Source organism: Ictidomys tridecemlineatus, chromosome 5 (assembly GCF_052094955.1).
Source record: "Ictidomys tridecemlineatus isolate mIctTri1 chromosome 5, mIctTri1.hap1, whole genome shotgun sequence".
Classification (NCBI taxonomy): domain Eukaryota; kingdom Metazoa; phylum Chordata; class Mammalia; order Rodentia; family Sciuridae; genus Ictidomys; species Ictidomys tridecemlineatus.
Genome location: NC_135481.1, coordinates 79,082,548 through 79,099,872, shown reverse-complemented (window position 1 = coordinate 79,099,872; position 17,325 = coordinate 79,082,548). Strand labels below are relative to the sequence as shown.

The window sequence follows — 17,325 nt, the reverse complement described above, 5'->3', positions numbered from 1 at the left end:
ATATTGCTTGTGAGAACTAGAATTTAAATTTATGTCTAAAATCAAGAAAAATATATCACCATCAATTTTCCATATATGATCATGATACATTACTGTTTTTTAAATATAGTCAGATTTATTCAAATGTGAAACTTTTAAAAAATTAACAGAATTATTTCTTAAGTAATTATAGTTTACATAAAAATTGAGTTGACAGTATGGAGAATTCCCATATCCCCAGCTACCAGTTTTCCTTATTTTCCTAATATCTTACTTTAGTAGGGCAATTTTGCTGAATTTAATGAATGAATTACAAAATATTATTACCATAAACTAAACTCCATTTCCTTATTTTTTTAATCTAATGTCATTTTTCTGTTGCAGAGTCTTATCTAGGACCTTATTAGATTCAGTGTACTTGTCTCTTTAGTACTCTGGCTATCATTTTTTTTTTATACTTTCCTTGGTTATGGTGACCTTGATGGGTTTTTTAAATATTTATTTATTTTAGGTGTAGTTGGACACAATACCTTTGTTTTATTTATTTATTTATTTTTACATGATACTGAGGATCGAATCCAGGGCTTTGCACATGCTAGAAGAGTGCTCTACCACTGAGCCACAACCCCAGCCAATCTTGACGATTTTGAGGAATACAGTTAGGCATATTGAAGGATGTCTCTCTATTAAAATTTGTTTGGTAATTTTCTCATAATTAGACTAAGTTTATGGGTTTTGGAAGGAAGACAGCAGATGTAAAGTGCCATTTTCATTACATCATGTCAAAACTACTAATATAATTTATCACCGTTGACCTTGATCATTTGGCTGAAGTATTGTTGGTCAAGTTTCCCCAAAGTAAAAAAATACTTTTTGTGTATTTGTTTTGTTTTTACTTATTATATAGTGTGATCTGGAGGGAAGTCACTATGTGTGGCCATTATTTTTTAATTGGTTGCATTTTATTATAAAAGCTTGTTCATTTTTTTCTTTACTTTAGTCATAGTCTGTTTTAGTTTAATTACTTGTGAATGAGAAGGTTGAAATTCCAACAGTGTTGCAATGGTAATAGTACTTTTTGAATGCTTACCTGGTGAGTCATAATGGAACACAGACGGTAAAGATCTGAATTCAACAGTTAAGTTAAAAACCAAAAAGAAATGGTGACAATAATGACCAGCCGTCCTTGAAGCTTTTTATCTCAGGATCAAAACTATTGAGTTTTGATCTCTAAGAAGTTATCTTTCTTATTGAACACCTTATTAAAAATTAAAACTGGCTGAGCACATTGGCACACACCCAGAGACTCAGAGACCAAGGCAGGAGAACTTTCAAGTAATAAAAAGTGCTGGGATATAACTCAGTGGTAGAGAATATATTGGCCCTGGGTTCCTGGGTTTGTTTCCTAATATCATAATAATAAAATGAAAAATAAAAGAAAAAGGTTAAAACGATAGTGAGATACTAGTGCACATTCAGAATGGCTAAAATCCAAATCACTGACAACACCAAATGCTGGTGGGAATGTGGAGCTACAGAACCTCTTATTCATTACCAATGGGAATGTAATGTGGTACAGCTAACTAACTATGGAAGACAATTTGGCAGTTTCTTAGAAAGCTAAACATAGTCTTACCATACAATCCAACAATTGTATTCCCCGGTATTTTACTCAACTTATTTCAAAACATGACCTCACAAAAATCTGCACACAAACGTTTACAGAAGCTTTTTGCATAATTCCAAAAACTGGAAGCAACTGAGATTGTAGTGGCACCCCCTCCTCCACAAAAATTCTTACCTGGGCTTCTCCAGAAATTTTCACCATGGCTGATTTTAGGACTATCAGCAAAAGAGTCTCTACAAAAGAGTTCAATGTAGATAAACTTCCTATTTTCATGTTACCCTATTTTACTTGGCCTCTGGCCAGGAAGAAATCAGCACTCCAGGAGCTGGACACCCCCTTACTGTTTTTTTATAAACATTTATCCAGTATAGTACTTTGTAGAAATGTGTAAACAAGGCCTCTAGCCTTAAGCTGGGGCTTCACAGAGATGTCTACATTTCTAAGATAAGAGAAGTTACCACTTGGGCTCCATGGTAACAGCTGGCAGGGGGAGGAAAGAAAGGGGAGAAGCAGCTCTCCCCTTCTCAGGTGTTTTCCTTGAAGGGTTAACTTGCCCAGAACAGTAAAAGAAAAAGCTGCTTTTATGAACTTCTGCAGACTATGGACTTCTGAGCCCCTCTCCTTACATGTTGGGTATAAAATTCTGAAACTTGATTACAGCAAAAGCTGTGCCTTCTGAACTTGGCTGCAGCCAAATAAAACTGTTTCCTGTTTCCTGTTTCCTGCTATCTTTGTTGCCTTACCTCCTCTGTCCCTACAACAAGATATCCTTCAATAGGTGAATGAATAAACAAACTGTGGTACATCTATACAATGGATTCAGAATAAAAAGAAATGAGTTATGAAGCCAAAGAACTATATGAATAAATCTTTTTTTTAAAAAAAAGAAACATAAATCTGGGGCTGGGGTTATGACTTAGAGGTAGAGTGCTTGCCTAGCACTTGCAAGGCCCTGGGTTCGATCATCAGCACTATGTAAAAATATATAAAATAAATGTATTGTGTCCAACTACAACTAAAAAATTTTTAAAAATTATTATTTTTAAACTATTTTTAACTAATATGTAAGTGGATGTTAGTATGCAATATAATGTTGATCAATAAAAACCATGACAATGCACAGTAGTTCTACATCATATATGATAAAAAAAACTGTAGAAATCTTTTTAAAAAAAAATTTTGTAGTTATAGATGGACAGCATGTCTTTATTTTGTTTATTTTTATGTGGGCCTCATATGTGCAAAGCAAGCACTCTGCCATTGAGCTACAGCCCCAGCTCAACTGCAGAAGTCTTTAAACACAAAATCTAATTACTAGAATCAGAAGTTGATTAAGGTATCCTTGATATTATAAGGTATATATTAAGGTATTGATTAAGGTATCCTTGATATTATGAGGTATATATTAAGGTATCCTTGATATTATAAGGCCTAGGTCTTGAAAACTAATTCTCAAATGGATTCTACTCTAGAACTGTTTCTTGACTACTTCTTGTTGCATCTCTTTCAGAGTAAAATAGAACCTTCAAATTCAGATGTAGCATCCACAAAGTCAAGAAGGTAGTCCAAACTCTCACAGCAGATAACTTAAATTCGGCACCTGCTTCTCAACATCTTCTCTTTGGACAACTTCCTTTGTAAACCTTTTGTTTTTGGAGGGACAACCCTTTTGTTCATCATCTCTATTTAATCATATCCTATCACCATCCAGCTTATTTTTTAACTCTCCACATTATTCAAGAATCTCTCTGTAATCCCTATCTTCTAAACCTTGGAGATCATAGGCTGCTTTTTGTAAAGAAAATTTCCTCAGGCGTTTGCTATGGTTATTTGTTTTACTTCATTCCAACTTTTGCCCAGTTAAAAATTGCATATTTTATATTGTAGGTTTTCATTTTGGAAATCTCTTTTTCTCCTTTATCTTTCTCATCTTCACTTTCTTAGAAAAATTACAAGATTTTCTTCCAGTTGCCTCCATCTATAAAGTCATTTGCAGCTCAATATCATACTCCTGATGCATTGGTTTAATCCAAGTTGAAGCATTATATGGAAAGAACATGCTTTTTATTTGACCATCCTCAGTGGTTAGTGATTCAGCATAAGGGTGATCTGGGGAGTTGTCCAGAAGTAACAATACCCTGACATCTTCTTCATGGAATTTTAGAACATTAAGTTGAAAATACCAGATCTTAGGAACAAAGTTTTGAAAGAATTATTCTAAAGACAATTCTCTGGTAAACCAAACATCTTTTACTAGGTTTTTATATCACAGGTAATGTACTTGTGTCCTCTTTCCCATTTTGGGGCATCTTTGATTTGCCAGTAATGATTGATTTTAACTTATGAGTTCCATCTGCATTTGCACATAAAAGGGCAGACAACCATTCTTTATTTTCTTCTCTGGAAGGCAGATATCTTTTCTACTTGTCTGAGCGTTTTCTGGCATAAAGAGGTAAGTCTCATTCCCATTTTATACCTGAGCTAGACACAGTTTCTCTTCTTTGATTATCATACAGTTTTTGTCCGAATGGCTCAACATTTTCTCAAGCTGAACTTAGAAACTATTCTCCACAAACTTATCAGTTTCCAATTGTATATGTACTTCAAAATCTAAATAGCCAACCAATATTAGCTTGGAAGTCTGTTCACCTAAAAACATGGTGCCAATCTCTCTGCAGCAAGTTGAAGCTCCATGACTCCAGGGCACCAGCTGAGTAATTCTATTGTTACCACATGTAGGCCACATCATCTACATCATTATATTTCACTCCTGTCATCGCTGTACTGATTTTGAACGAATCCATTGCACTTTAAAGAGATGGTACAGCTTTGATCCTTCTGAGAACCTTAATTTTCCTCCTCCAAATTCAGTGTTGTACATTTTCCTCCCTTATTTATATGGAATTTGATTTTAAACAACCAATAACAACAACAACAACAAAAAAGAAACTGAAAAGCCTTACTAGAATGGGAAAAATATTTTAAAACAACAATAACTAGTGGAAAGTTCCAGAAGGTACAGACATTTGGATTGAAGGGTAATGGGCTGAAAACACTAAGGACTCCTGACTGACATGCTTGTCTATATATTCAGAAAGTTGCTGTTGCCAAAGTCCTGCCTGGCTGTTGCTGCTGCAAGACAGTTCTTGGAACCCCACTGCTTTTTGTAGGAATGACAGGGATACATGCATACTTTCCCTAACTCAAAAGAGGAAAGGGGACAAAAGGGCAAGGGGAGACTTTGGGAGACCTGTGTCCACAAGAACAGAACCAGGTGGGTTAAGTTAATACAGAGTTGAGGCTTGAGAAGGGAAAATTAAAGACTCAAAGGCAATGGCAAAGTAATTTTGTGTAGCAAACATGCAGTGTGGCTTCTCTTCTGAATTGACTCGAGTTTATCTCACTGCCTGAAAAGAAAACAGTGCTCATGTTGTTCTGTATGTAGCATTCACTGGGCAATAGTTCATCTACCTGTGTAGACTCCAAGATCAAGGAACCTGACATTGGAACATCTGGAGAACTAGAACTTGAGAACAGTTGTCTAGAATCTTTAAGTGAAAGAAAGTTAGTAGGTTCTGTTGCATATCTGAATAAAATCCAACATTTATTGAATTCAATATTAAAGTCTCAAAAACAGAGACTTAACCTGAGTGTCTATTATGTGGCCAAGATTATAGGTAAGTAATTTGTTAGTCACCTTTTTCCACTCTCAGATCTCCGTTGGGTATACCAAATATGTTCTTGAGTATTATAATTATTATTATTATTGAAATGGTATTTGAAATATTATTAAGTTTCAGAATCATGGAAATTCTCAGGGGTGAGCTTGAAAGTTTCACAACTAAAAAATTTAAAATACGATGTCATTTGTTTTCCTAAGTTTACATTAGGATGTTAAATAATACAGTTTTTTGAGACTTTGATTTCTCTGTAGTGTAGGTTTTACTTAACTTGAAGAATCAACTACCTGAAGAATTCAAAAGGTTTCTCTAATGGTGTTCCTAATCACTTCTTTCCCATAAGTCCTTCTGCTGGCAAACTATAGTTCTGAACCCTCAATTAGTCCTTTCAGGGTCGCCTGGTGCTGCCTCAAACCATTCCAGGTCTTAAGAAAGCTCCTACTCAAAATTAACTCCATGGTTTTCATTTCAGATATGCAATTTCATGAGAAGAAACAAAAATTGCCACTTTTTTCCACTGCAACAGTGCAAACAGCCAAAAGGAAGGTGCCAGGTGGCCCAGAAAACATTGCAGATGCTCAAGGCAGTCCCCAGTCCCTGATGCGCCCAACCCTCAAGAAGCCCCTCAAAGACAGACAAGGCAAGGGAAGCTGGAGATGGCCACAGCATAGGCCCTCGAGAAAAGCACCGCCTCCTGGAGCTGGAGCGGTAGACAGCTACACCCACTCAGGGACCTGAGGCCAGGAGGTTTGATGGTGTCGACATTTCTTGGTGCCCTGAGCAAGCCGCAGCCCCTCTGGGACAGATGTGGATAAATCTTAAATGAATATTGCTAAGTGAAAGAAGCTATTCTGAAAGGGTTATCAACTGTATAATTCTAATCATATGGCATCCCAGGAAAGGGAATATTACAGTGATGTAAAAAGATCGTTCGTTGTCATCGGTTGTCCTGTTTGCAGGGAGAGAGAGAGTTGGATAGCAAAATTTTTAGGGGAGTGAAATAATATCTATGTGATATTGTAATTGTGCACTCATAACCCTATATATTTGTTAATACTTATAGAACTTCATAGCATACATAAAGAATCTAATGTATGCCATTTTAAATAAATCTTTGAGGTCTGAGGACCTATGCTGGAATACAGAATGTGACAAAATTACCTACCCATATGGAAATGCATGAAATAACCTCACTGAAGAAATGAGGGTAAAGAATGGGGATGAAAAAAGAAATTAGGGAAAATTTACTCACTTGGGAATGTGAGAAATCTGACTAAAGGCAAAAGAAAATGTACATATGCACTGTACTTGATGGGGATGTGGGTTAACAATTCTAAAAAAAAAATTATACATGAATACTGGAATTAAATAATTAAGCAAATAGATGGCACATGGCCAGAGCCAAGTTTCTTATTATTGGAGTGAGAGTTTACAAATAAGCAAGCAAAGGGGGGTAGAATGATTTATGTGGTAATTGATTAGAATTAGAGACATCCCATTGGAAGAAACTCAAATTTGACTTAGTATAGAAGCTGACAGTTCTATATATAGTTCATATAGAGATTATCATGGTTTAGATGTGAGCTGTCCTCCAAAAGTTCCCATGTGAGACAATGCAAGAAGGTTCAGAGGAGAAATGATTGGATTGTGGTTTAATTCCCTGATAGTGGTTTAATCCTCTGATAGGGTTAACTAAGTGGTAACCAAAGTGGTAGGGTGTGGCTGGAGGAGGTGGGAATTGCGGGGAGGCTTTGGGTATATATTTGTATCTGGCCAGTTGTGTCTCTCTCTCTGCCTCTTGATAACCATGTGAGCTGCTTCCATCTGCCACATACTCTGCCATGATGATGAGGTTCATCTCAAACCCCAAGAAATGGAGTGGACCTTCTATGGACTACAACCTCTGAGAGTCCTCAAATAAACTCTTCTTCTGTAATTGTGCTGGTCAAGTCCTTTAATCCCAGCAGCAAAAAAGCTGACTAAGGGCTGGGGATGTGGCTCAAGCGGTAGCGCACTCGCCTGGCATTCGTGCGGCCCAGGTTCGATCCTCAGCACCACCTATCAACAAAGGTGTTGTGTCTACCAAAAAGTAAATAAATGAATAAATAAATTCTCTCTCTCTCTCTTTAAAAAAAAAAAAAGCTGACTAAAACAGATCTATTTATAGATAGGTTTATGTAGATTGTCAGTAAACATGGTTTTTTCCTTGCTCTGTCAGCTGGGAGACTTAGAAACACCCTAGTAATAGCAAGTACACCTAGCACCCAGATTTTCGGTTTTAATACCATTTTTTCAATAAAAGGAACCACAGCTCTTTAGAATAATGGCTTCTTCTAGGACTGGGGTAGAAAATATGCAAGATAAATCTAGAACATTTTGCATACAATGTGGACATATATTTAAACATTTGTTACTACATTAATGTGTATAATTTTATGTTTTTATGTGTCACTTAAGAATAAATTTAATCCTAGCTGGGCATGGTTGTTCACATCTGCAATCCCAGTGACTCAGACTGAGGTAGGAGGATGGCAAGTGTGAGACCAGCCTCAGCAATTTAGCTAGGCCCTAAGCAACTTAGTGAGACCCTGTCTCAAAAGAAAAATATAAAGTCTGGGGATGTAACTCAGCCCTTGGGATGCATAAAACAACTATCTGGGGGTTCCTAATAATATAAATAAATGACTGAATAGATAAACAAGAAGAGACAAGTCTTCCATACAAAATAACTTCAAAATTTTATGAAAATATTCTGTGTTCAAGGAGATGGAGAACAGCTTCATATTTTTTAGGTGTGTTCTTTGCATAGTAACTTTCTTCCAAAGAGTATAGTATGGAATGGAGAAAGGCAAAGTTCCTTGATAATGAAGAAATTTGAGAAACACTGCCTCAGCCAGAAGATCAAGTTGAACATCAACAGTAATAAGTCACATTAATAGTGTATATCCTTGATACAATGTGATGAAAATGGTACTTTACTTCTGTGCTCTTCCAAACCCATAACTCCAGTCTCATTATGAAAAAAAAAAAAAACATTAGACAGCTAGCCAGTGTTCCTCTAAAGTGTCACAGTCATTATAACCAAGGAAAGTCAGAAACTGTCATAGCCACATGGAAACTGAGTAGAAATGACAACTGAATGTAATATGCCATTCTGGGTGGGAAAATAAAAAGGACATTATGTATAAATTAGGGAAATGCGATGAAGCTTAGTTAATAATAATCTATCATTATTTGTTCATTATTTGTAACAAATCTACAATACCATCTATAAGGAAGAGAACTTGGTATAGGCATAAGGGAATTCTATACCATTGGATCATTTTTTGTTTCTATAAATCTAAAGTTGTTCTAAAAATAGCCTGTTAAAACATTAAACCCCGGCTGGAGTTGTGGCTCAGTGGTAGAGCGCTTGCCTAGCATGTGTGAAGCACTGGGTTCGATTCTCAGCACCACATATAAATAAATGAATAAAATAAAGGCCCATCTGGGCTGGGGTTGTAGCTCAGTGGTAAGAGTGCTTGCCTAGCACGTGTGAGGCCCTGCGTTCAATACTCAGCACCACATAAAAAAAAAAAAAAGATAAAATAAAGGTAATGTGTCCAACTACACTAAAAAAAAATAAATATTTTTTAAAAATAAAGGCCCATCAACATCTAAAAAAAAAAAAAACCCAAAAAATTAAACCTGAGAAATTTTGTTTTTTGAAATGGTGTCTAAGTTGCCTAGGATGGCTTCAACTTTTGCCCTCAAGTCTCAGCTTCCTTAGTAGCTATGGCTACAGGTGTATGCCACCTCACCAGGCAAACCTGAAAAATTTTAAAACTTTATATTTTTGTATGTGCCAGGGATTGAACCCAGGACCTTGCATATGCTAGACATGCACTCTACCACTGAGCTACATCCAGTCCCAAACTATTTTTAATTCAATTGAAAACAACAACAATAAGCCATTGCATGATGACATTTGTGCTTTTTTTGGAAAAATAAACTTAAGAAAAAATAAAAAATAATTTTTCTATATAAAAATATTGAGAAAAGTGTCATTGTTATACACTATTTTCTCCCTTTTTCTTTTTTTCATATATTTTTAATGTTATCCTAGTAGAATATATCATTCTATCATTCTGGATTATATCATTACAAGTGGAAAGGGGAGTATTTTAATAATTTTTTCAGATAATTGTGAACCTTACACTTAATGACAAAATGTGGTGGGTTCTTGAAGATTAGTTGCAATGTGAAATATGAAAGCTTATCAACAAACTTTCTCTACTCTCTATATTAAAATATTTCACTTTGAATACATTTTTTTACCCATGCACAATTTTGTAACATTATACATTTGTCATTTGGGAAATAATTGTTCATTGAGATATACAGATCTATCAAAAGTTAAATTTCTTTAAACAATTAAAAATCAGAAACTCCAAGGAGCTCAGGATGTAGCTCAGTGGTAGAGTACTTGCCTAGTATGAGCAAAGCTGGGGGGGGGAAGATTTTTAAAATATTTTAAATATTGGAAAGTTTTCATGCTTGTTGAGGTTGTCCAAATTCCTAATTTCCACTGAGAAGCCTGAATTTTATCATTGGTGACATATACGCTCATGACACTATCAGAAAGCACACCTCAGTTTGTATACTTATTTAATACTTATCTCTTTACCTTTCTTGAACTCTAAGAAGGCATAGGCTGTGTCTGTTTCACCAAATGATCTTTGGAAATTAGCACATATAATAGACGTGAATAAATTGTTAATATACTAATGAATATGAGAAGGGATTTTTAACAAGAATAGGTAAGATTCTTGGGAGATTTTAAAATAGTTTATTTATTGCTTCCATTTAAAAATACATTTTAAAGAAAAAAACCCCAGCTGCCTATATTAGTTAGGACTCTTTGAGCTGAATGTAATAAACAACCATCAAAACAACTTCAATGAAAAGAGGAAATTACATAATGCGGTTGAAGGGTCATGGGAGGATTAGATGAACTCTAGATAGGGCAAAGGGGAGGGAGGAAAAGGGAGAGGATAGGGGAAAAGGAAAGATGGTGGAATGAGATGGATACCATTACCCTAAGTACATATATGAAGACACAAATGGTGTGACTCTACTTTGTGTACAACCAGAGATAAGAAAAATTGTGCTCTATATGTGTAATATGAATTGTAATGCATTCTGCTGCCATATATAACAGATTAAAAAATTCAGAGTGATGCAGAAAATAAAAAAGTAAAAAATAAAAAATAAGAAATCATTGGTTCATATAACTGAAAGACTAAAGATTAACATTGAGCATACCTACTTCTAGATATTTAAATAATGGCATCAGGAATTTTTTCTCACACTATTTCAAGTTTGCCTTTCTTCTGGTTGACCCCCCAACTCTATCCATAGTCACGTGTGAAAGGAGATATGGCTCTAGAAAACCTAGGCGTACAGAATAAATAGGATTTTTTAATTTCAAAAGGAAGAGAACTTCTTCCTGATGGCTCTAATAAAAGTTCTAACAATGCCCATCATGACCTAGGTTTCACTTGTCCAATCCTAAACCAGGATGATGTAATATTCTGATTAGTCATTTAAATCGCATGGGCTCAATGAAGCAGCGGGAGTTCTTGAAAGTCAGGGTGCCATTACCTCAAAAAGGGAATGGATACTAGGAGGCCCACCGGAAAATCAACTTATACCAAAAGTTCTCTGAAGAGCAACAATATAGATTTTTAAAATTGTATATAAAATATTTATTCTTGAGAAAAATTAGAGGAAAGGAAAAAATCTCTCTACTTAAATAAGGTATTGATTACAGAAAAGCACATTATAATTTGTCATGAGATAATGAAATAATATGAAAATGTTAACAGTATTTTCAAATTTAGAATTAAGCTAATCTTAGAACTATTTTTGGTAATTTGGGTAAATACACAATTAATATAAGGATAGCTCCTGTAACCTGTGTAAGGCTATTTCAAACTCCTTTCTTTCTTTCCTAAGCAATTGAAATCAGTCTTATAATTAAAAATTGGTCTCATTTAGTGGCCAATGTAGGTCCCTAAAGTCCATTTAGTTTGAATAATGAAAATGTTTACTCCAACTCGTTAGTTGCAGCCTCTGGTCTTCTGCCTTTGTTTTTGTAACTATCAGCATCTGGCCTGGTCAATCAGTAGTGACAAGGTTTGTGGATTGTGTAGCTGGTGTCTCAGCTCCATCATGTGGTGGATCTTGGAATTGTTTGCTTTCTTTGAAAGGCAGGATCTGCTGATTAAACAGAAAAACAAGAGGAATACAATGAGGACAAATCAGAAGAAAACATGAAATTCTAGCTGCTTCCTTTTATCCACTTTATTCCACAAACAGGTGAAACTGAAAATTTTGTAAACAGAAGTGTTAATATTTCCTTCCTGCCCCCATAGTTTCTGGATACACATATCCCATTTTAAAGATCACTGATCTAGAGAAATTCTCATACATATGCCCTAAATGATCCAGACAACAATATTCATTGAGACAACTGTTTTTAATAGTGAATAACTTGGAAGCAACTTAAATATCCATTAACAAGCAAATGGTTAATTTGTATTATTCATTCAATGACATATAATTTAACCAACAAATACATTAGAGTATGCAAAAATAATTGAATTGAGCCATCTCTATCACAATGAAAAAGTCTTAAAAAACACTGATTAGGAAAAGGTTGTAGCATGATTCACAATATTTAACATCATTTGAAAATATGATCATGATTTAAAACAAATACTAGGTATTATTGAGGAATATGTAGATACATAAAATAGTATGTGCATATGTAAGATAATCAAAACCACCAGTCAGAAAAGGAGCAAATAGGAGTTAAGGAGAATCTGAACTGAAGGTGGTAAAATGTGAAGCTTTTGACAAAACACGGTGTAATATAATATTTTAAAGACCTTTCTAGGTGTTTGCTTTATTATGTCATATTAAATTTTTCAATAAAATTGATTAGAAAAATACTGTACCCTCAAAAGATATAGGAAGAACATTAGAAGGAAATGCAACAATTATTTTATGTCTACTCTATCCAGAATAAATCCAGTAGGGAATTGAGTGGTCTAGGATTATCTTCATAAATACTAAAATGGCCAAGACTTATTATAGACATATTGTTAGAATGACATTGATGCCAGGCATGGTGGCACACACCTGCAATCCCAGGACTGCAAGTTCCAGGCTAACCTCAGTAATTTATTGAAACTCTAAGTAACTTGATAGAAACCTGTCTCGAAATAAAAATGGGTGGGGATGTTAAGCGCCTCTGAATTCAATTCCTTGTAAACACCTGAGAGAGAGAGAGAGAGAGAGAGAGAGAGAGAGAGAGAGAGAGAGAGAGAGAGAGAGAGAATATGGCCTCTGGAGGTTTGCAGATGGCAGCCATGATAGAGATGACAAGTTGGAGTTGTAGGGAGGAATGGAGGAAGGAACATCGAAAAAATAAAGGAAGACACTTCATGACAAGACTCAGTGGGAGGAAGAGTACAAAGGAAGCTTGGTTCTAAGGAAGGGCCAAATTTCCTTTAGAACAAGAAAGAACAAGGGACAGTTCAGAGAAGAGGACGAAGATATAAGAGATATTGCTGATGACCAATCATGAGTTCCAGAGGGCTCTCAAGAATGTATAAATATGAATGGATTGATTTTTAAAAGTGAGGCTTAAAATGCAACCAATGTTTGCATAAGCCCTACATAAAATACGAAATGCTGCATAAATACAAGTCATCACTACTGCCTCTTTAACTGCCTTGATTGAGGAAATTTCATTCTGATTTCACTAAGTAATTTGCATTTTCTATATCAATAATATTCTTTCCTAGACTTAACTTTTCACCCTTATGGTTTCTCTTATATTTTGTATACATCTTTTCTAAAATCTGGGGAAAGCGAAGAGAAACTCTTCCCTTAGGTGAAATATAATCATACATAATCTCCTATTGCTATTATTATTTTTGGACAGAGTCTAGCTATGTTGCCTAGGCTGGCCTTGAACTCCTGAGCTCAAGTGACCCTTCATCCTCAGCCTTTAAATGCTGGGACTATAGGCATATGCCATCATGCTTGGCTAATCTATCATTTTGTCTGCTTTAAATATAAATTTAATCATGGCAGGAATTTTAGAGCTGGAAGAGAATTTGAAGGTAACACAATGTAAACTTCTCATTTTACAAATGACAGATTATATGTTTTGCCAGATTTAATCAATTGGTTCAATGCCTAAGCCTGTTCCTCCCTCACTCCAACTTCTGTTTTTCTTTGAATGAAAGAAACAACAGAAAGTACTCATACAGAGGTGTACTGTATGTCAGTAGTTGCATATAGACTCTAATGTTAGACTACCTGAGTTTAAATCTTAGATCTGCTATTATTAGCGTTGTAATCTTGGCCACATCATCTAACTGCTTGATGCCTGAGTTTCTTCATCTATAAAATGGAGGATGTAATAACCCTCACAGAGTTGTTATGAGGATTAAATGAAGTAATTTAAAGTATGTAACAGCGCTTGGCACATAAAGAATGATCAGAGAGGCTGGAGATGTGGCTCAAGCAGTAGTGTGCTCGCCTGGCATGCGTGCAGCCTGGGTTCGATCCTCAGCACTACATACAGACAAAGATGTTGTGTCCGCCAAATACTAAAAAATAAATATTAAAATTCTCTCTCTCTCTCTCCCTCTTCTAAAAAAAAAGAATGATCAGAAATTTAGGTAATTGTTACTATTTAGCACACACTGAGCTAGCTGCTGATATAACAAAGAGGTCAGGGACTTTACTCACAACTATTTTTATTTGGTCTGCAGTTTAAGAAACAAATAAAAAAAACTCTGTTGAGATAATGTTTACAAATCAGAATAATTCATATAAAGCTCTGAATTTCCAGTTTATCTTGAAAATGAGAAGGTCTGACATATTTAGTCCAGAATTCTCAGGTAGTGACAACTATCTGGTAGTAATAAAGCAGCTACTCCCTTTACTCCATATTATTCACATGACATTTCCATCTTTACCTGCTTGTTTACTACTTGATTTTGAATTTGTTTCCCTGACTAAGACTGCTCTCAAGGAACTCAGAATCCAACATATGTTTGCTAAACAATTCACAATACAGTGTGATAGAAACAAATACAAAGTTGCCAACTGTAAAGCACAACAATACCTTGTTGGCACACATGGTGGTGTGTACTGTTAAGAAAATGTGCTGAAAAGAAAAGGAGGGGAGCAGGCTTGCAGAGGAATAGAAGGTGAAAAGATATTGAAATAGGAAACAACTTATGTGTTTAGCAGCTACAAAAAGTTCAGTTTTGGTGACTATAGTGAGAAGGGAAGAAGTAGGTTGACTTTAAATAAGGAGGATCCCTTATTCTCTGTAGGAGATGGGTAGCTCTTTAAAATGTTTTCTGAAATATTTCATTAATTACAAACTGACTTTAATAAAATTATGACGGAATGTTCTTTTTTTAAAAAAGTTTTTTCCCCCTTAGTTGTGGATGGACACAATACCTTTAATTAATTAATTAATTAATTAATTAATTTTTATATAGTAGCTGAAGATCCAACCCAGTGCCTCACATGTGCTAGGCAAGTGCTCTACCACTGAGCTACAACCCCAGTCCTAACTGGATGTCATCAAATGTCTTTGGATCTCATGTTTGAGAAAGAAATGCTAAACAATGTACAATATTCTATTAAATAGCTTTCAGTAGCAAATTATCCATCTTCATAACTGATAATGTAGTTTTAAGATTTGTCTGCAATTGAACATTCCTTAGCTGTAAAATAGGGATAATAATGGCACCCGAATCAAGGGTTATTAAATGGAGAATTGAACCACATAATTCATGTATTGAGCTTACCAAGATATCGGACACAGGGAAAATTTGATTAATAATGAGGGTAATATGAGTTACAATAATCACGATACTTTCTGAATCTTCCTCGTCTATGTAACCTATCTTGGAGAAAATACCTCATTTAATCAAGTGTATTTTTCATTGAAAACTAAAGTTGAATCAAGACTGGTGGTATCTTCTGGACACATTTGGTAAAAAAAAATAAAATGCAAAAAATACTAGATTGAAAATGCCGAGATAATACTTCCTTCCCCTCTCTATATTTTAAAAAATATTTTATTATAGTTATTGGCCCACACAACATCTTTGTTTGTATGTGGTGCTGAGGATCGAACCCCACCGCACACATGCCAGGCGAGCGCGCTACCGCTTTGAGCCACATCCCCAGCCCCCCCTCTATATTTTTTATTGCAAAAGCTGCAAAAACAATTTAAAGATTTTTGTGCAGCATAGAAAGTGCTAATTATTTTGTATAGTTACTAATCAATGTAATAGTTTATTGGTGGTATAAAGACACTAAGGTAGAAGAGATGATTCCCCAGTTCTCCAGGCTCAAACAGTAGGTAAAGCTACTTTCATCTTACAGTAGCATCTCAAATGGCTAGGGAGGTCAGACAATCAATTGGCGGGAAAAAGATAAATACGGACCAAATTCACACAATCTGTTTCTGTTTAGTTTATAAACTGCGATCGAGTGTGTCTGCTTTCTTGCCTTGTGGGACTTGAAGTCCAGACGCAAGACGTGATCAAGACTGCTGAACCTTGGAAGCCTGCAGCCCCTGCAGTCTGCATACTACGGACTACAACTCCCGACACACACCGGAAGGCCGCGCAGTAATTACGAGCAACCAACCGTGCCCCAGCAAGGCAAGCCCCGCCCCCAAATCGGGGGGCGGATTCCGCCAATGGCAGAGCTCCCAGCGCGGAGCCTGCGGGTTAGGTTGTGAGGCCCGGGCCGGGGGCGGGGAGGAGCCGAGGGGTTTCAGAGAGAGCTCGGCCGCTGGGTGGGTTGGGGCGTTCCGCGCGCCCTTCATTGAAGCGGCGGTGGCCGGGCTGGGCGCCGGGAGTGGGAAGCGACGGCGCGGCTGGAAAATGCCGGTCCATTCCCGAGGGGATAAGAAAGAGACGAACCATCACGATGAGATGGAGGTGGACTACGCCGAAAATGAGGGGAGCAGCTCCGAGGACGAGGACACTGAGAGCTCGTCGGTCTCTGAGGATGGAGATAGCTCAGGTGCGTGACCCGGCGGAGCTGGGAACCCGAGTCGCTGAGCCCGGAGCGCGACAGGCCGCTCTCCGCACGCCGGTGGCTGCGTCTTTCTGGGAGAGCGGGGCGGGGAAAGAGGGAAGGGGCGGAGACTGGCTCCTGGCCCCAGGCTGCACCCGGACCGGTCGCGGGGCTCTGCCCGGCTCCGGGCAGGTTCCAGTCCTCGGGGCAGAGCGGCGCGAGCCTGGACTCGCCCCGCTCTCGGACGTGGAGGCATCCTGCTGCACGTGGGACCCACCCTGCTCCATGTGGGACCCACCCTTGGGACTACCGGCTGTGCCCTGGGACTACGAGCCCGGGCGGGGAACGCCCCGCAACTTGTCAGAAAGACTAGGAAATGCCTTCTGTCCCCAGACAACCGACTTCTTTCCTTATTTTCACACATGCAACCCGTCCTTCTCTGCGTGGATGGTTGTGGGGCTAGGGATAGATTTGTATCGGTCCGTGGCTGATTTAGAACTAATTAACCTTCGCTTGCAAGTCAGCCTGTCATCCGCACTTTATTCCAGTGCTCTTTCTGGGGCTAATTTGGGAGCTGTCCGGTTTGTAGTGTCTTCCTGAAGTTTTCAAATCTGAGAGCAGGGTACCAACATCTGGGGTTATTTTAGATCTTCATAGACTGATTTGGGGCAGTGTTGAAATCTTTAATCTTTTCCTTCAATCTTTTCTAACCTTTGAGCTGTTTCAGATTTGGGGGAGTGGATGGAGAGGGCAGATTAATAACACACATTTTACAAACTTTTAGAAATGGTTATTCAAAAAGGAATGGAATTTGTGATTATCTGGATTCTTTTCCGTTTGTCCGTATAATTAGGTTGAGACTGACTTCTTTGTCTTGGCCTAATTTTGGCTGCATAAGGGAAACATTGATGGTGGGTTGATGACAGTCTA

The 17,325-nt window shown here is 37.1% G+C and overlaps 1 protein-coding gene and 1 long non-coding RNA gene across 5 annotated transcripts in view; one reads left to right on the top strand and one right to left on the bottom strand.

Moving 5' to 3' along the window:
- Window positions 1-10,099: 10,099 nt before the first annotated feature.
- On the bottom strand, window positions 10,100-16,660 carry LOC144377843 (uncharacterized). Its single transcript, XR_013439029.1, has 2 exons — window positions 16,299-16,660; window positions 10,100-11,544 (listed from the first exon to the last, which is right to left on the bottom strand). It is a non-coding gene; the product is annotated as an uncharacterized LOC144377843 (long non-coding RNA).
- Window positions 16,068-17,325, top strand: part of Brms1l (BRMS1 like transcriptional repressor) — a 41,881-nt gene continuing 40,623 nt past the window's right edge. The window contains exon 1 of one of the 4 annotated variants that reach the window (XM_021724713.2): window positions 16,068-16,401. In XM_021724713.2, coding sequence (XP_021580388.1) covers window positions 16,306-16,401 — 96 coding nt within the window. In that variant the 5' untranslated portion in view covers window positions 16,068-16,305. The remainder of the gene's footprint in view (window positions 16,402-17,325) is intronic. The other 3 variants (XM_013357466.4, XM_013357467.4, XM_005322690.4) reach the window with 3 other exon arrangements.